The sequence below is a fragment of the Carcharodon carcharias genome, chromosome 2 (assembly GCF_017639515.1).
Source record: "Carcharodon carcharias isolate sCarCar2 chromosome 2, sCarCar2.pri, whole genome shotgun sequence".
Lineage (NCBI taxonomy): Eukaryota > Metazoa > Chordata > Chondrichthyes > Lamniformes > Lamnidae > Carcharodon > Carcharodon carcharias.
The window spans coordinates 55,837,042-55,857,744 of record NC_054468.1 but is presented as its reverse complement, the minus strand read 5'-3'; the positions used below and the strand labels follow the sequence as shown (position 1 = coordinate 55,857,744).

General features: G+C 40.0%; 1 protein-coding gene across 1 annotated transcript in view; it reads right to left on the bottom strand.

Annotated features, from left to right (window-relative positions):
- The window catches only part of lekr1 (leucine, glutamate and lysine rich 1), a 277,802-nt gene extending 257,969 nt beyond the window's left edge, over positions 1–19,833 (bottom strand). The window contains exons 1-2 of the mRNA XM_041205252.1: positions 19,715–19,833; positions 13,184–13,292 (exon numbers count right to left, since the gene is read on the bottom strand). Of these exons, the coding sequence (XP_041061186.1) occupies positions 13,184–13,292; positions 19,715–19,764 (159 nt within the window). The 5' untranslated portion in view covers positions 19,765–19,833. The remainder of the gene's footprint in view (positions 1–13,183; positions 13,293–19,714) is intronic.
- Positions 19,834–20,703: the final 870 nt, after the last annotated feature.

Below are 20,703 nucleotides of genomic sequence, written 5' to 3'. Positions count from 1 at the left end.
CTAAATTTTTCGCTGCCCATCCAACCTTACAGTCGGCGGGCAGGCGAAATGGCCAAGTCACCTTTGCATTATTTTGGAAACCTCATCCAGGGGCGGGATGAGGTTTCCAACATCAAATGAAAATAAAAATAAAACTTTTTAAATTGAATTAATAACATGTCCTTGGTCATGTGACAGGGTCAAATGCTTTATTACATTTTTAAAATCTTTATTTGTAATTTTTAAAACACTTCATCACTCTGAGGCAGCTCTGCGCCTCAGGGAAATTATGAAGCGCACATTCGCGCGCATGCACAAAGGTCACACTCGCCCCACTGGCACTCCGCGGCCCCCGCCAAACCGCCCCCCCCCCCCCACCGCGCGCGCCTGCACAGGCAGCACTATGCGCTGCCACTCAAATTTCATGCTGACGTGAAATCGCCTTCCAGCCTTAATCGCCCCTACCTGCCCCTGCCGAGCCTGCCCAACAAGGGCAAGATTCTACTCTACGTCCTTGTTATCTCTACATTTGACTGTTTCAATGCTCCCCTGGCCTTCCTCCCACCTTTCATCCTATATAAACTTGAGCTCATCCAAAACTCTGCTGTCCATATCCTAACTCATACCAAGTCCTATTCACTGTTCACCCCTTTGCTTGCTGACCTACAATGGCTCCCCAGAGCAGCCACATTTTGATGTTAAAATTCTCATCCTTGATTTTAAATTCCTCCATGGTCTCATTCATATTTCTGTAACCTGCTTCAGCCCTATAACAGTCCGAGATCTCAGCTTTCCTCCAACATTCTTTGGCATTCTCTTGCGCATCTCCAATTTTAATCAATCCGTCATTGGTGACCATACCTTTGGCTGTTTAGCTCTAGAGTTCCCTCCCTGGCCCTCTCCATTTGACTTTCCTCCATTAGGGTGCTTCTTAAAACCTCCCTCTCTGATCAAAGTTTTGATATTCTGTCCTAATATCTTATGTGCCTTGGTGTCAAATTTTGCTTGATATTGCTCCTGTAAAGCACCTACATTAAAAGTACTATAAAAATGCAAGTTGTTGGCAATTTTTCAATCTAAGGTCACAATTGCTGAAATTAGAGAACTTTAGAACATCATGACTAGGGCATCAACAATTTTCTCACCAGCTCCATTTAATGCATACCCTGGGGTTGAAACAATCAGGTGCTGTAGATTTGTCTATCTCATTACTTTCTCCGTCACCATTATTTTTACATACATTAAAGATTGTTAGTTCCTCCTCTTCTTGATTTATTTTCAGTTTTCTTTTTATCTTTTGTGCTTTCCCAACACCCTCTGCAAAGCATCTATTTATTAAGTCCGCCATTTCCTTCAATATCACCTGTCATTAAGGGGCCCATGTTATTCTTAGCCTCCATTTTCCTCTTAAGTGTTGCCCTAGATATTCCTCCAAATTTCTTGGTATTACCTCAGCAACTCTTACCACTTTCTTTGTATTCCTCTGCTGTTCTTTATATTCTCCCCATCTGCAGGATCTCTACTGTTCTTTGCCTTCATACAAGGCCTTGTCTTTAAGTTAATACTATCTCCCATTTCCCTTGTTGATGTGTGTTGAATTAAAGAGTGCTTGCCCTTGGGGTATACACAGGTATTATATTGGATTAAATACTTTTTTTTCCAAAAATATACTTTAATCATTAAAAATTGTATATTTATATTCCATAACAGTTCAGATTGGACATTACCAAAAGTGCAGTAGAGTTCAAATTCTTTCCATACTGCATGTGGCACTCTGAGGTGCCTCAGTACAATTGCACTGACATGTGTTTTACAATATGCATTCCATGACAAAGATACCTCTCAAGAGGTTTTACAAAGTTTCCAATCCCTCAGTATGCTATGGCAGGTGGAGCCAATCTGATACCTTTCCCCGTTGAGCCTTTGTGGGGGCAGCTCCAAGCGTTAATGCATCTCTCAACATGCAATCTCAGACTTTGCAACACTCGGTCATGGACAACTCTGCACTGGGAGACCAACAAGTTTTCGGCAGGCCAAAGGGATTCTTTCACCAAGCTGATGATCCTCCAGCAGCAGTTAATATTTGTCTCTGTATGCATCCCTAGGAACAGCCCATACAGCATTAGCGTCCTGCATCATGGAGCAGCTTGGGATGAACCTCGACAGAAATCACTGCATCTCTTCCCAGACCTTCTTTGCAAACGTATATTCTAGAAGAAGGTGTGCTTCGGTCTCTCTCCTACTGCAGCTGCCTCGAGGGCAGCATGTGGAGGGGTTAAACTCCAGGCGCGCAAGAAGTATCTGGGCATTTCTCACCACCAGCCAAGCTGAGTTTTGGTGCTTGTTTGAAAGATCTGGCAATGAGTCATACCACCAAAAAAAACTTTGACAGTCTGCTCAGGAAACTATCTGACAGGATCAACCATTTATTTTTCCTGCTGGGATTTGATGACGTACGTGCAGACCACTGCCTGATGGACTTGTGATCAAAGATGTTTTCTGGCAAGGCACGGATGGGTGGTAGGCATGGTCCAATTGGCTGAAGCATTCCATGGCAACGTGGCAAGAGCCATCCTTTGCAACAACCTCAGCACATTGTGACACCTGATGTTTGTGTACTGAGGGTCTACACACAGCCTGATGCAGTCACACACAAAGGTGGCAATCAGGATGAGGGTTACATTGGGTGTGTTTTTCTCTCCTCGTCTAGAGAATTGTACATCATGTCCCTGCAGACACAGTCCATTTTCGATCTCCAAGAAGCGCAAGAAGATTTGCCAAGGTGCAGAAACTGGGTATGGGCCAGACCTGCACCAAGTTCAACAATACCGAAAGCACCTTGCACCTGATGGCCAGGTCCTTGCCCACAATGTAGAGGACACATCACTCCCGCATACCCAGTTTTTGTTTCACCATGGTTACATTCTCCTTCCAGTTTTTGACACATGCCCCAGTCTCTCCTGTCATGAAGATATATTAAAGTCTATAATGTTAGTGGAAATTATTTTTAAAATAGAGCTCTAGTGGTGTTTGTGTCTACATGTGTGTCTTAATTGGGTTAAAGCTATCTAATCTGGGTTCTTTGATGTAAGAAGAGAAATAGGTTTAAAATGCTAATTAGGTAAACATGGGGGCAATTTGCATTTTTTCTTTAAACAAACTAGTGTAGCTTGAATTCAAAGAGAGAGAGAGAGTGAAATATTACACCTAACCAGGTGAAGCTCAGAAACAGTGTTTGTTTATTTTTCCCAAGGATTACTAATAAAGTGGGTATTATGAAAGAGTCTTATTATTAGAAGAGGTAAAGTTCAAAAGACAGTAATACAATGAAAATTTGGATTCAAAGAAGAAAATATGTATAAAGGAAGAGAAGGCAGTTGGTAAAAAGGCGAGAGAGTCTAAAATCTAAAGTCTCCAGCCTGTAAGCCTCAAGCCACTGTCTGCAAGGATCTAGAGCTGAAAGAAACTCATTTTGAATGCAACTGTCCAGAATGTGCTATGCAGCTTAAATTTGTTTTTTTTTTTTATGTTGTCTTAACAGAGGTGTAACGAGGAGTGAGATTAATTAGGGGATTTTTGTAGATATATGTATGTGCTTACAATCTTTCTTGTATTAATAAATGTTTAATTTAGTTTTATAAAACCCCTTAAGACTCGGTAAGACTCTTATTACTACTGAATTCAAAGCCTGCATCTTGAAACATACAAATTGCAAAACTGGTTATGACAGTTGTTTCAAATTTCCCTCCAGGATTTGAACAGCTCAACATTTACCATCGGCTGTGTCATAATACTCCAAACCATATTGCAAGCACCTTTAGGCAGTCTGACCTGATGGTGAAGGAGACAAAGGATTGGTCAGCCCAGTTCCCAAAGAATGTGACCTCACTCTTACTTGGGCTCCCAAGGCCAGTTCAAACTGGTCGTGGATGCTCATCAGTCTGCGCACTGACAGCAGATCCAAGCAGAAGACAGCAATGTTGTCCATGTTCAAGAAGGCTTCAACTGAGGTGCCTCTGCTGCGTGGTATTGTCACCTACCGCATGCCCGTATCCTTCCTGATTGACTAGCAAAATGTTCAATACAGCATACAAACAAGACAGATAGGAGAGGACAGCCCTGCTTGACTCCAGATTTGATCAGAAAGCTTTCCGATTCCCATCCATTGACTGAAACTGAGCTACTGTTGTTTGTGTAGAGCAGTTGGATCCAATTGCAGATCCTCTCCCCAAACCCCATTTTGGAGAACACGTCCATCATGTATTCAATTAAATACTTTTTTTTGCAAAAATATATTTTATTCAATACAATCAAGGAACATTACAAACATTTCATAATGGTCATAATAGGCAGTCAGACAGTGCAGTGGTATTTAAGTTGTCCACATAGATCATGTTGCACTCTGAGGTGCTTCAATACAATTGTGACACATAATATTCACTGCATACATTCAATGGGAGTTATACAGCCCGAAGAGTCTATTCAATTTCAAACCTCTCAATGCACTATGGCTGAAAAGCAACCTTTCCCCATCCAATACTTATCTTGAATACTGCTTACTGTTCCTCAATGGCTTCATCCATTAATGGTTCTGTCTATTCTATTGTAGTCAAATCTTGCCCTAATCCCTTCAGAGTCAACCTTACCTAAATTTAAAGCATTGGTTCATGACTTACCCTTCTCCCTCTCAAACCTATTTTATCGAGTTATGGTTATCTAGGTATTCCCTTACCATCAGATTATTGACTAATTCAGGCTCTGAATCAAGCACAGGAACCTGTTCAAGATATTTAAATCATGCTTGTGTTTACTGTATGCAGCCATCAGGGATGCCTATGAAGTGCGCAGAGCAATATAAGGTGGCTTGCACTTTCATTACATCATGCTCTTGAATTGGACCAGCCATGTTCTCACTGAATGGCAGTTTTGGACCCCAAAAACCTAAAGGCATATCAAAAACTCCTACACTAACATTTAAAAAATACAACTGTGGAAGGTTTTTTTTTCACTTTTAATGCTAATTATTCCAATGCCATAAAGCTTGAAAGGTACGGAAAATACAACTGAGATCTCAGTGAGGAAGGAAAAGAAAGCAACTGCTAATGATCTTAAATTGGCTATTGAGCAGCCGGTGCAATGCCAGGTATGTGTCCCAAATCAAGTCAAGCAGCTTGTTCCCTTGGTTGTTTGTAACAAACAAAGTACAGACCATATTCAACCAGCCCATACTTGCAAAACCCAAACCAAATATCTACTGTTAGATGTGATTGCACAATTTGGTAGCACTTGCTGAACAATCCTGGCTGCGCTAATAGCTACGCTCACTACCAATTTAAGGTAATGTAAATGTGGTTCATTTATGCTTGCCAGAAGTGACATAGACTCTTATGCAGGGACCCGTTCTCTGAAAACAAAAGAAATATGTTCAAGTCTTGCAGCTTTTTTGAATTACCTTGGAGCTTGGGGACCCCATAGTTTCCTGTTTCTTTCTCCGTGGCAATGTCTCGGCCAATTACAGTCGACTTGCCAAACAATCAACACCCTTTTCTCCTATTGTATATGTAGTTGTGATTGTGATAGTTTGAAATTTGACATTCTTGCATTTATCCTGGTGAGGAAAAGATGAAAAGCTTTGGCAACATTTCTCTCTTTTCAGCAATATTCAAATTCTGTATTACCAACTGACTGTGTGCATAACTCCATTATTTAGAAAAGGCAAGAGAATGAAACCTGGAAACTATCGACCTGTTAATCTAACATCTGTGTGAGGAGTTATTGGAATTATAGTTAAGAATAAACTGACACTATCTGAGCATTTAGAGAAATTTGAGCTGATTAGAGAGAGCCAATATGGATTTGTAAAAAGTAGATCTGAGCAATTAATGAACCTTATTGAATTTTTTGAGGAAGTAACTAGTAGACATGGGAATGAATATAGTTTACATGGACTTCCAGAAGGCATTCAATAGGTTCCAATAAGAGACTTTTAGCTAAAATTAAGACTCATGGAAATGAAGGAAAAGTGTTAACTTGCTTAGAACATTGGTTAGGCAGGAGAAAACAGAGAGTGGGGTAATAGGTACTCAAACGGAGGGGAAGTAACTAGTACTATCCCACAACAAATCGGTGTTGGTGTCTCAATTCTTCACTATATTTATTAATTGGGGGTCGGTTAACTCAGTTGGCTGGATAGCTGGTTTGTGGTGCAGATTGATGCCAATAGCATGGGTTCAATTCCCTTGTCGGCTGAGGTCACCTTTCTCAACCTTGCCCTCGCCTGACCTGTGGTCACCCTCAGGTTCAACTCACCACCAGTTGTCTCTTTTTAATGAGAGAGTACCCTATAGTCCTCTGGGACAACAGCAACTTTCATTTTCATATTTATTAATAACTTAAATAACACAATAGGGAGCCATATATCCAAGTTTGCCGATGACACAAGTGGGTGGCACAATAAATAATGTGTACAGGAGAATAAAATTATAAAGAGATATTGATAGATTAAGTTAGTGGGCAAAACTGTGGTAGATAGATTTCAATGCAGTGAGAGGTCATTCATTTTGGAGCAAAAAAGAATAGATCCATGTACTTTATAATATGGTGAAAAGTTAGGAATGGTGGAGACACAGATCACTAAAATGTATTGGTCAAGTACAAAAAAATCAAAAAGGCTAAATGAATGACATCCTTTATATCTAGAGGGCCAGAAGATAGAGAAATAAGTTTTGCTACAGCTCTGCAAAGCTCTGTTTAGACCACATCTAGAGTATAGTTCTGGGCACCACAATTTAGAAAAGACAAGGGCAACAGAAGTATGGAAATACCACCATCTGCAACTTCCCCTCCAAGACACACATCTTATCTTGGAGTTGTATCATTGTTCCTTCACTGTCACTGGGTCAAAATCTTGAAATTCCCTTCCTAACTGTACTGTGGGTGTGCCTACACCAGATAGACTGTAGCAGCTCAAGAAAGCGGCTCATCACCATCTTCTCAGGGGCAATTAGGGGTGAACAACAAATTCTGGCCTTACCAGTGACGCTCACATCCCATTAATGAGTAGTAAAAACATATTGGCCACGAAAGCATTCAGTGCAGACACACCGGATGTTATCAAGGCTCCAAGGGTTAATAATGAGGTGCGATTGCATAAACTAAGCTTGTATTCTCTGAGATATGGAAGGGCAAGGGGGATTTGATTGAGGTTTTTAGGAGCTTGAAACAAATCTTTGAAGTAGACCGAGAGAAACTTTTCCAAAGGAGGGGGAATCTAGTACAAGGGAAAATAACCTTAAAATCAGAGCCAGGCCATTCAGGAAAGAGGTTAGGAAATACCTCTTCACCCAAAGGATGGTAGAATTGTGGAACTCTCCCCTACAAAACATAGTCGATGCTATCTCAATTAATAATTTTAAGTCTGATATTGATAGATTTTTTTAGCTAAAGATATTAAGGGACATGGGCAAAAGGTGGGTAGGTAAGGTTAGATCAGATATATTTTCACTGAATGGCAGAATAGGCTCAAGAGGCTGAATTGCCTACATCTGTTCCTATGTAATTTTGCAGACAGTATATAATTGTTCTATTTGTCTCCCTGGATCACACAGCACCTAAATCCAAGAAGGCAAGCAGTTAATTCACTCTCATGCCCTCAACAGTGCCAATTACCAAATGTGCATTCTGGGACATAAAGAAAATTGTCTGATTTTCACATCTGGTCTCTGCTCAGAGCCTCTCTACAGCAGCAGGGATGAGATTAGGAAATGAACAGTGTGGAAAATTGAAACTGCATCCCACATTACCATAATGTGATTCTTATGGTGGAACACTGATTTAATTCACTTCCATTTGTGAATTGATATGCTAGTATTTACAAATGTGGAATGAATTCACCTTCTAGACAGTAGTTACAAATGTAACTTTGCAAGAAGCCTAACCCCACTACATCTAGACAGAAGTTTCTCCATATCCTCTAAAGGTTATTTTTCTGAAATTACAGAATTTAGTATAACAGAGAAAGGGAACGTCAAGTGATTTTATTCAATGAATAAAAATCAAGTACAAAGAGACAACTTAAACTAGGCTGATGATGAAAAGAACACTATGTTCTCACAGGCTGTCACTTTTCTTTCTGAACAAACAAGCTTAGATATTGTACATATTGGCTCCAAAAAATGCTGTCTGGAAGCAACCAACCAATCTTTCACAACTGTAGCACTGTATTTCCAGCCAAAATTGTTTTAATTCTATTCCAAATATATGAAACTGGTGGTTAACACTGCAGTATCTTCTCTGCCTTCTCAACTGTTGTAAACTGCTTAATAGCTTAAAGAAAATTATGCTGCAGATGGGAAAAAGGCAACAGAAATTGCAGATATAGTTTTCTTGGCACAAAAAGGCTAGATTTCAAACATCAGGTTAACACAGAATTCCAATTTGAACAATTTTACACGCCATAGAGTAACACTGCCAGGTACCACAGCCTCCTACAAAGGAGAACTCAGTAAAAATTATATAAAAACCAACCCATTATTGTAAAGGCAAATACCACAGATGCTGGAAATGTGAAACAAAAACAAAAATAGCTGGAAAAACTCAGCAGGTCTGACAGCATTTGTGGAGAGGAAGACAGAGTTAACGTTTTGAGTCCATATGACTCTTCATCAGAACCTTTTATTGTAATGCTTGAATTGATTCCCAGACTTAAAGAGCTTGAAGAGAAGGTGATTTTAATTGTGTCTTTGTATGGAATCCTGCAAAACAAAAACCAATCCTGAAAACATTCAAATTTAAATTTTTTATTTGAAAGAAAGTTACACTTAAGGATTCAAAGCTGTAACAGAGTGGATTGAAAAAAGATTTCCCATTGGTGGAAGGAACAAGAACCAGATTTGAAATAATTGACAGAAGAAGAAATGGCAACTTGAGGAAAACCTTTTTACACAGCGAGTGGTTAGGATCTGGAATGCACTATCTGAGAGTGCGGTGGGGACAGGTTCAATAGAGGCATTCTAGAGGAAATTGGATTGCCTAAAACAGAAGACTGCGCAGGGCTATGAGGAGAAGGCAGGGGAGTGGCACTTGGTGAATTGCTCCTTCAGGGAGCCAGCACAGACACAATGGGCCGAATCGCCTCCTTCTCTGCTGTAACCATTCTGTGATTCTATGCCTTCAAGACATTAAGGGATGAGTCTTTTGTGAACGGGCTCAGTAGCTAAGATTATGAGGTGACTCATACACATTTAATTTCTAAACGATGAACAAATTGTCCAGTCTTCCATTCTCTCCTAACTGGTCATGAGTCACATCACAATTTTTAAAATCCCACAGAAACATTGAAGGAATTTATATCTTGCACGAGTGTTTCATGGTGCAATATTTAATCCTGTTTTATTTACTCTTCTTTTTCAGATTGCATCTTTTTTGAGATTTCCACATTAAAATGACTGACCCCCCCAGCCCACAAATGTTACATTTGAAAGATCTTTAAAATTAGCAATGCATCTTAAACAAACATCAAGCGCAATCATTGAAGGTTGATATCCAGGAAACATAACGGTCTATACTTGAAGCCTATTCATTTTCTGTCACCTTCCTGTAATGAAGGTTCATTAATTAAGGTATATGTGGTGTCTGTGTCTCTCCTAGCAGTCATTCACATGAAACATGTTTGCATAAATGGTCAGAATTAATTCATAATTTGTATCATGGCAGGAATAGCAGTTTGAAAATTAATAAGTTAACTCACAAATATTATATTCAAATAGCAATGTATTCTTTTCTGCAGTTTTTAAGGAAGACATTGTGGTGCTGCATCAATGCACATGTGCACTAAAGAATTAGGTTATATCATTAACTTTCTCTCTCCACAGACATTGCCAATTGCTGACACTTTTCAACATTTCCTGTTTTAATTAGGTTATATCAATTGGAACAAAACAGCAACCTGATAGTGGGAATAATCTAGCAAGAAGGCAATATTGATACTCAGTATAGTACTGAGGAGCGACATCTTTCTGACAAGACTTTAGATTGAGGTTCCATCTATCCATTCAGCAGGATGTAAAAGATTCCACAGCACTATAAGAAGAACAGGGGAGGACGTCTGATGTCCTGGCCTATATTTGTCCATTAAGCAGACCTCTAAAATGGGTTATCTAGTTTCATTCTTGTCTGTGCGACATTGCTGTGTGTAAATTGGCAACCATATTTCCTTACATAAAACATTGATTACATCTCAAACAGTACTAAATGACTATGATAGGATTTTCTGGGGCTACAAAAGACACTATAAAAATCCAATTTCTTTTTTCTTTCATTTTGATAGAAGATAGGGAGAGATTATAATATAATTTCCAATAAATATTGCCCTGACAGAAACCATTAACAAAACTCTTAAAAGAAATCATTATTATTCTCCAGCTTCTATTTGTTCTGCATGTGATAGGTGCATAGGGATGAGAAAGGTAGTCAAAATCCAAATATTCCATTTTGCTTAGTTTGAGTTTCCTCCATTCAAACTAACTGGAAATTCAAACTCTTCTGCTAGCTGCAATCAAAATCTTCACACTGATGCACTATTTTTATTCCTATGACAGATAAATTTAAATCTTTCTGTAGTCATCAAGTTCTCCCTTTCTCCTGCTTAATAAGAGCTGAAAGGATTCATTTATAAGGTACCATCTTTCTGACACAGAAGTGTTCAAGCATTATGTCTTCACAGGCCTCTTCGATGTGCACTATGGATGATAGAATGCCATTCAGTAAGTAGCACTAATGTAAGCTTGTAAACCCTTGAAATATTAATGCATTGTATGATACCCTTCAGGCTACTGTTTCTGTGTGTTCATTTATTTATTATAAATTATTATTGTTGACACTAAAATAGAGGAGATATAATGCATTGAACACAAATCCACTAATATCTCCAATATTAATTTCTAGTTGATAATTAGCCCCATCTGTTTCTGATAGGTTAATTGACTTATGGTATCAGGTCCACATCAGAAAATAAGAGCTGCATTAGAGCATGTAGAACCATGAAGTACTGTGTGCTAAATGAGGCCAAAACTGGAATTGAAGTTAATGCTGCTTGAGACATACTGCAGTTCAAAGCAGGAGCTCCGCAACAGAGAGATTAACAAAATGAGTGCATGCTTAATAAACAGCAGTAAGGACACAAGAAATCCTGAGAACAGGGATTTTTTTTTCTTTTTCTGCAGTATACTTGTATAGCTTGTTATTTTTAGCTGTAATTAGGATTTTAAGATGACAACTTAATTTCAGTTATCTGTTCTATAGAAGGGTGTTCAGACTAGCAAGGGTTAATGTGGGACTAGGAAACAGTACCGCCCACAGAATGATGTAGAGAGTCACATGACAGTAAACAGGGAACAGAGTTGTATGGAGAGTCAAGTAGGAATCAACATGCAGTTAGCTCCTAGTTTGGGCTATACTTTTGTACATATGTAAATTATTATGTGTTACCAATAAATACTCCTAGTTAACCTTAGAAGTCTCTGAACCTCTTAGTGAGACCTACTGAACAAGCCCTTACAACACGCTTGTTTAAAACACTGGTAAGCATTAGGTCAGTGTTGGTTGGCATAACAACCAGGACCAAGACTTCCTTTTTATGTGTGGAATGCGGAGCAAAAATTTTAGAAGTGGGGCCAGGTTTGGTGAATGCATAATCCAGAGTTTGTTTTCACAAACTTGAACTTAAGTTATGATTTATATAGACTATTGATTCAGTTTTCTTTCATTGCAGTTGCATTAATTGCTACAAAGGCATAAGTCAGGCAATCTCATGCTGGGACTTAGAGCATTTGTCCAAGCAATGTCAATAGTCCTGCAGAGGCAACCATAAATATGCTAATTTTAACTCTTGGTATAATAATAATTTGATGAAATAAAATCAGTAAATATTCTTATTTATTCATAAGAATGGGAGAGAAAAAAATTGCGCTATTTAGAACTCTGAATAATTTAACTAAGCGGAGTTGGCTTGTGCTGGTGGTATCTGATGTAGATCATATTCATAGGTTTTGTTCCGTACTTTCAGTTCCTGCAAATCTTGGCTACACTGAACCAGTGAGAATGTACATACAATATGTGAATCAATCAATCCCACAAGCTGAATAGCCAAAGCAAAATACTCCGGATGCTGAAAATCTAAACTGAAAACAGAAAACGTTGGAAATACTCAGCAGGTCTGGCAGCATCTGTGGAGCGAGAAACAGAGTTAACGTTTACAGATCTGAAATGTAAACTCTATTTCTCACTCCATAGATGCTGCCAGACCTGCTGAGCAGTTCCAGCATTTTCTATTTTTTATTCATTATAGCTGAATAGCCAATTGTTTTCAGAACATAAGCATTAACCTGTATTGATTTCAATGTTAAATAAATGACAATCTCTCCAAAACCGTCAGAATGCAGGAATCTTATGTGATTGTGTGTGAAATGAAAGTGAGATTATGTTTTTATCAGGCAAAAGCAAGTATGATTCTTAAACATAACAGCAAAAAAATGTTAACATCAACAGACAATTATACCTTCATCTGTTGCTCACAAAACTTTATTCCAATTGCTATAGTATCTGAGGCTGTTCAATGGGGCCATCTATTCCACTAAAGTGCTGCATCAGTCCCTTGACATCTTGCAAGATTATTTTCTCTAGTGGTGTCAAAGATTCATATTCTAACAGCTGCTCTCCAGCTTCATCATAATGTCAAAGGAGAGAGTCTTTAGGATAATAATTGAAGACAGAATTCTAACATAATGTCTACTAATAGGGTGTTTCTGACTGGCCATTTTAGAGTGTGAAATATAAAAAAATACAGATATTTACATTGGTAACATTTATAATTATAAAAACAATTCAGTTCAGCACCATTCATATTTATTTAAGGCAGATAAAATTGGAAGTAGGAATGGCTACTGAAACATAAATCCCTGTAATAAACCAGAAATGTATTTCTGCTATCAAAAATCACAAGCTTAACTGTGAAAATATTTCAATCATGTGCACCAGTTATCCTAAACACTATCAGGGCCAGTTAGACATTTTTTGTATCCCAAGGAATGTAATGGTAAATATATTTATCTTATACAAATAATAAGTAGGTACAAATAGAGGCAAAATATTTTAATTAAATTTATAGGCCTTTTCTGTTATATATATTAAATAATTGTCTGTTTACCTGTTGGATCTCTTCAGGTAAAGGGTGGACTGGGACATGGCGTTCCATGGTGATCTGTTTAGGTTGAAGGCCAAAACTGTCCAACATAACCAGAAAACTGGTGCTGTTCCTGTAGAACAAAAGACTTGCATTTATACAGTGCCTTTCATGACATTTGGACATCCCAAAGTACTTTATACACAATGAAGTACTTTTTGAAGTGTTGTCACTGTCATAATGTAGCAAACACAACAGCCAATTTCTGGACAAGGTCCCATGAACAGCAATGTGATAGTGACCAGGTAATCTGCATTTTTCAATGATGTTGATTGAGGAATAAATAAATATTGGTCAGGACACTGGGGATAATTCCCCTGCTTTTCTTCGAAATAGAATGGAAGCAATGTTAATGGGCTGTGCAGTTCAGATTAAAATGTTACAAAATTTTTCTACAGTACAGTGGTGAATCACAGTGTGAATCAACGTTCTCATGGCATATCCCTGTGAAATATACCAGCCGTTTATCAAATTCCTGCAAAAAAATCAGTCACCAAAATTGAAGGTTGCAGTGTAACTCAGACTTCAACAGCTTAGAGAAAAATCACAAGACCTTAGACACATCTATTGACAACTCTTGGGATGATATGGCTATATCACTGAACTAGGTTATCTACTTACATATTAAATGGCAGCTTAAATGCCAAGATTAAAAACCTAATTATACATTTTTTTTATCAAATCCATGATCCACTTGTCATTTTTGATGAAATTTTGTCATCAAAAGTGCCTGAGTTTACATCTGATTGACAAATCCTGAAAATGTATTGGCAAATTTTATTTATTGCAAAAACAGTCATGGCTCCTTTTTGCTCCTTTTGTTGTTATCTTGGAACTTCCTAAAATATGTCAACAAATACATTTCTACCACAAAACTAGCCTACAAATGCCTGGCAATATGTAAACATGCCTTTGCTTATTTTTTGTACTGAACAAGATTTAATTTAGGAAAGTAACATTATGAGCTTCATGTAAATGAGACCAAGGAATCACTGAGAGAAATACTTAAAGTATCTCACAGTGAGTAGCTGAGAGAAATGCTTGGAGGAATGCAGTGATAAATTGTTGCAAGAGCTGAAACACTATAGCCAGCTGCAATCAGATCGGAGAGATTTTTGAAAAATCAACAAGAAATCAGATCAAAGCTACAGTCACTGATAAAGAGATCTGCGCAAGAATCATAAAGAAAGAAAAGCTAGCATCTATATAGTGCCTTTATAACCACGGGATGTCCAAAAGTATTTTACAGACAAATAAATACTTTTTTGAAGTGTAGTCATTGTTGTAATGCAGGAAATGCAACAGACAATTTACCTACAGCAAATTCCCACAAACAACAATGACCAGATTGTTTTTGTGATGTTGATTGTGAAGAGATGTTACACTCTCCAATCCCGCAACAACCACACGAAACTCAGGCTTCCTTTTAACAGTTTTATTCAAGCTTACGCAAGGGAGCTGCAATCATTCCTAAGAATGAAGACCTAGCTCTCTGATTGATTACATTTCACTATTTTTGTACTTTTTCTTATCACACATTTCAGTACATTTGAATACATCCAATCGGTAACCGACACACCGGTTCCATACTATTTCCATCCTATTGAGTACATAAACATATGATTTTGCTGACCAATTATTCTAAAGGATGTATACATAATTATATTATTCAATCAGAATTAAAACACGCACACAAGGATCTTGGTTCTTACAACTCAAGACTGTTTGTGTTTCATCAAAGCCCCTTCTTTGTCCATTGTTCATCTTCCCATACCTAAACTAAAACCGTTTGTCCTCCCCTTGTCTGAGGGTTGAGCATACTTAATCTAATTTTATGCCACGTTTTATCTCCAGTCTAGCTTTTAAGGCTTCACCGCAGCATTGTGCCACTTGAATTGTCCTGCCCGACAGAGGCTGTCCTCCCTGTTACTGGGCATCATCTCTTGACTTCTGTGTAAATCACACAAAAACTCAAGCCCCTTTGTGTGCAATGTCTATCTGATTATCCTCAACTGTTAATATGTTTATCATCAATGGCTGCCTGGAAATTTTAAGTATGTTCAACAAATTCTTTCCATGTTCTCTTTTTAAAATACATATATTTCATTCCCCCGTAACAATTGAAAGATAAATATTGGCAAGGGTGCGGGGGATAATTCCCCTGCTATTCTTCAAAATAGTGCCATCTGATCTTTTACATCCACCTTTTCTTTTACATTTTTTTTTGAAAAATATACTTTATTCATAAAATATCTGAAGGAACATGACAACACATTTCTAACAGGCCATCACAAAAAGTGCAATCATATTCAACTTTTACACATGGATCATGAGGTGCTTCTGTACAATCAATGAATATTACAGTCATTTCAATATGGTCATTACAGACAGTCAGACAGTGCAATGGTATTTGATATTGACATACATCATGTTGCACTTTGAGGTGCTTCAAAACAATGATGATACAATTAGTATTCACTACATACAATCTTTGTGAGACGTCCAGCCCGAGGGGTCTATACAATTCCCAGCCCCTCAGTACACTATAGCAGAAAGGTCTTAGACAGCGACCTTTCCCCATTTCGCCTTTGCAGCGGCTGCCCCAAGCTTTAGTGCTTCCCTCAGCACATGGTCCTGGACCTTGGAATGTGCCACTCTGCAACATTCAGTCGGGCACAACTCTTTGCGCTGGAAGGCCAACAAATTTCCGGCAGACCAAAGAGCGTCTTTCACCGAGCTGATGATCCTCCAACTATAGTTGATGTTTGTCTCAGTGTGTGTCCCTGGGAACAGCCCATAGAGCACAGAGTCCTGTGTCACAGCACTGCTCGGGATGAACCTTGACAAAAACCACTGCATCCCTCTCCAGACCTTCTTTGCAAAGGCACATTCCACAAGGAGGTGAACAATGGTCTCTTCCCCACCACAGCCACCTCGAGGGCAACATGCAGAAGGGGTGAGACTCCTGGCATGTAGGAAAGATCTGACAGGGAGGGCCTTTCTCACCACCAGCCAAGCTACATCCTGGTGCTTGTTGGAAAGTTCTGGCGATGAGGCATTCTGCCAAATGACTTTGACAGTCTGCTCAGGGAGCCATAAAATCACAGAAACACACAGTGCAGAAGAGGCCCTTCAGCCCATCAAGTCTGCACCGACACGTGAGAAACACCTGACCTACTACCTAATCCCATTTACCAGCACGTGGCCCATAGCTTTGAATGTTATGACGTGCCAAGTGCTCATCCAGGTACTTTTTAAAGCATGTGAGGCAACCCACCTCCACCACCCTCCCAGGCAGTGCATTCTAGGCCATCACCACCCTATGGGTAAAAAAGTTTTTCCTCACATCTCCCCTAAGCCCTCTGCCCCTCACTTTGAACTTATGTCCCCTTGTGACTGACCCTTCAACTAAGGGGAACAGCTGCTCCCTATTCACTCTGTCCATGCCCCTCATAATCTTATACACCTCGATCAGGTCGCCCCTCAGTCTTCTCTGCTCCAACGAAAACAACCCAAGTCTAACCAACTTCTCTTCATAACTTAAATGTTTCATCCCAGGCAACATCTTGGTGAATCTCCTCTGCACCCCTCCAGTGCAATCACATCCTTCCTATAATGTACTGACCAGAACTGTACACAGTACTCCAGCTGTGGCCTCACCAAGGCTCTATACAACTCCAACATGACCTCCCTACTTTTGTAATCTATGCCTCGAATGATAAAGGCAAGTGTACCATATGCCTTTTTCACCACCCCACTAACATGCCCCTCCACTTTCAGAGATCTATGGACACACACACCAAGGTCCCTTTGTTCCTCAGAACTTCCTAGTGTCATGCTGTTCATTGAATACTTCCTTGTCAAATTACTCCTTCCAAAGTGTATCACCTCACACTTTTCAGGGTTAAATTCCATCTGCCACTTATCTGCCCATTTGACCATCCCGTCTATATCTTCCTGTAGCCCAAGACACTCAACCTCACTGTTAACCACCCAGCCAATCTTTGTGTCATCTGCAAACTTACTAATCCTACCCCCAACATAGTCATCTATATCGTTTATATAAATGACAAATAATAGGGGACCCAGCACAGATCCCTGTGGTACACCACTGGACACTGGCTTCCAGTCACTAAAGCATCCTTCTGTCATCACCCACTGCCTCTTACAACTAAGCCAATTTTGAATCCACCTTATCAAACTACCCTGTATCCCATGGGCATTTGCCTTCTTTATAAGTCTCCCATGTAGGACCTCGTCAAAGACTTTGCTGAAATCCATATAAACTACATCAACTGCGCTACCCTCATCTACACAGCTGGTCACCTCCTCAATCAAATTTGTTAGGCATGACCTTCCTCTGACAAAGCCATGCTGACTATTCCTGATCAAACCTTGCTTCTCCAAGTGTAGATTGATTCTCTCCTACATAATTTTCCCCAATAGTTTCCCTACCACTGATGTGAGGCTCACTGGCCTGTAGTTCCCTTTCTTATCTCTACAACCCTTCTTAAATAATCCGACAGGATCCACCATCTCCTTTTCCCTCAGGGCCTGTAGGATGCTACGTGCCAACCACTGCCTGATGGACTTGTGGTCAAAGATGTCTCTCTGCATAAATTTTTCCACAAGAGACAGGTGGTATGGCACAGTCCTACCACATGGAGTATTCCACAGCAGCGTGGCCAGACCCAACTTCGCAACACTGGGGACAGATAGAGCCTCAGCACGTAGTGGCACTTGGTGTTTGCATCCCGAGGGCCTATGCACAGCTTGATGCACATGAAGGTGGCCATCAGGATGAGAGCGATATTGGGTGTTTTTTTCCCCCCCTTTATTAGAGGCTTGTACATCGCATCCCTGTGAACACGATCCATTTTCGATCTCCAGATAAAATGAAAGATAGCTCGGGTGATCGCCATCGCACAGGAGTGAGGAGTGGGCCAGACCTGCACCACGTACAGCAACAGCAAGAGTGCCTCACACCTGATGACCAGGTTCTTACCCGCAATGGAGAGGGAGCGTCACTCCCACATGCCTAGTTTCCTTTTCATCTTAGCCACTCGCTCCTTCCAGTTTCTAACACATGCCCCGGTCCCTCCAAACCATATCCCCAGCACCCTCAGGCCGTCCGGCCTGACAGTGAAGGGGACAAAGGATCAGTCAGCCCAGTTCCCAAAGAACGTGGCCACACTCTTGCCACAATTTACCTTGGCTCTCGAGGCCAGTTCGAACTGGTCGCAGATGTTGATCAGTCTGCGCACCGACAGCAGATTGGAGCAGAAAACGGTGACAGGGAGGCTTTGACCTGAGTGCCTCCACTGTCTGGGATCCTCACTCCTCTCATGCCTGGGTCCTTCCTGATGGACTCAGCAAAGTGTTCCAAACAACACACAAACAGGACAGGGAAGAGAGGGCAGCCCTGCCTGACTCCAAATTTAATTGGAAAGCTTTCTGATTCCCACCTATTGATTGAAACTGCGCTATTGATGTTAGTGTAGAGCAATTGGATCCAGTTGTGGATTCCCTCCCCAAACCCCATTTTGGAGAGCACATAGACTGGGCCTCAGTTTAACACTTCATCCAAAAGACAGCACCTCTATCAGCATTCCTTCAGTGCTGCATTTTAATGTCAACCTAGATTGTTGTGCTCAAGTCTTGTAGTGGGATTTTAACCCATGACCTTCAGACTCAAAGCCCAGAACTGAGCCACAGCTGATTTTCACTTTAAAAAAAAGCACAACTGTTGCAAACTAAAGTACATTTCGTCAACCAGTGAATAGTAGATGTTATGCTAATCACATCAGTCTATATATAAACTCTATGCACTGTAATGGCCATAATAATATGACACTTGATAGCTGGATTATATGATAGGTCAGTACACATTACCACAGTTTACATCAAAATTACATGTGAAGCCGAGATTATTCAGTAATTGCATTCCAATAACACAAGGTTAGCACAATTTGCATGTCATCTGAAGAATAATGTAATAAAGAGTAAAGTAAAATGTTTCAAGCCATCTTCAAGAGAGTGGAAAGCAGAAAATGATCACTAAATGATAACAAAAGCTTATTACAGACCAATTAAATCACTTCTTATGAGAATAATTCCATCGCATGGCTTTCCGCTTCCAATCATACAAAAGAACCGTAACTACTGATAAACTATCAACCTACAGATCACCCGTGGTTAGAATCACTCTCCCCATTTTCCCGCAGTGAGATATTTGGGATGGTGGTGTCTGTATCGAAAACAGAACACAAAATAGACTAACTTATATATTTTAAAAAGGATAAATAACAAACGGGCCTCTCTAGCTGCTAAGTGAGCGTCTGCAGCTTGGCTCTCACTAAAGGGACCCGTCTCTAACTTCTTGGAAAAGTCTATTGACATACTACAAGGGAGCTGTCTCCAGCAAGCAGCATCCTTGAGGTCTCTTAATCTAGCACATTTTGGGATGAAAAATTAATTCCGCTTAAACAAACACACCGAAAAACGAGGTGCGGGGCGTCCCCAGCCTTCGAGCTCGAATGCAACATTCAGTTGTTAGCATTTGGTGAATGGAAACAGCCGGCATCCAGCCGGAAACAACTCATCCTATCGACCCAGGCCGCGTTCGGGGTAACCATGGAAATCACGCCGCGAGACGTGATTACGTCATGTTTTCGCATGAGATGCCCATACGTCTGCTCTCAGTGCTTGTGTGTCAATCACTTTGCTGTATTGGATGTTGCCCTCCAATTATCTTGGGTGAGAACCCCTTCTACTGATCTCCAGTTGCTTTCAAGCTTATTATGTTTCGCAGTAAAAAAACGTCACAATATGTGGCAATCTACAAACTTAGAAAAGCTGACACTCAATAACATTTACAACTCAAGAAACAATGTATAGCCAAAATAGACCCAGAACAAAGGTCTATGATCAAGGTCACTGTTTAAAGGGAACTGAATAAACTTCTTATTGGAATCCAAAAAGAGAAGAAAGGCTTGCAATTATAAAGCTCTTTTCACAACACAGGGCATCCCAAAATGCTTTAAAGCCAACAAAGTACTTATGAAGTAAAAGTTACAATACCAAAAGTGGATTGCACCAAGCTTCGACAGAGACCCTTCCTCTTTCTGATTGTCAAAGATGTTCTAACTGAGCAAGTGAGACAGAAAGTGCCATAGTCAATGGTATTTGCAGATGAATGAGCAATGTGGTGTGGATGATGAGAACATGACTGGGTATCTGGAGAACTGAATAAAAGCACCAGACAATAGGGAAATAAAGATCAGTAGACCAAAGATCCAATATATGGACTGACAGTTTCAGCCTAGGGAAGAGGACCAGAGTGAAGGTGCAAGGGTTATTTGTGAAGTCCTAGAGAAAGTGAGTAGTTGTGTACATATGGTCAGTGGTGGCAGAAGATGAAAGTATGAGAATGGAAGTTAAGCAGCTGATTGCTCTGGTTGAAATTTGGAGGAAGTGTGATGGAG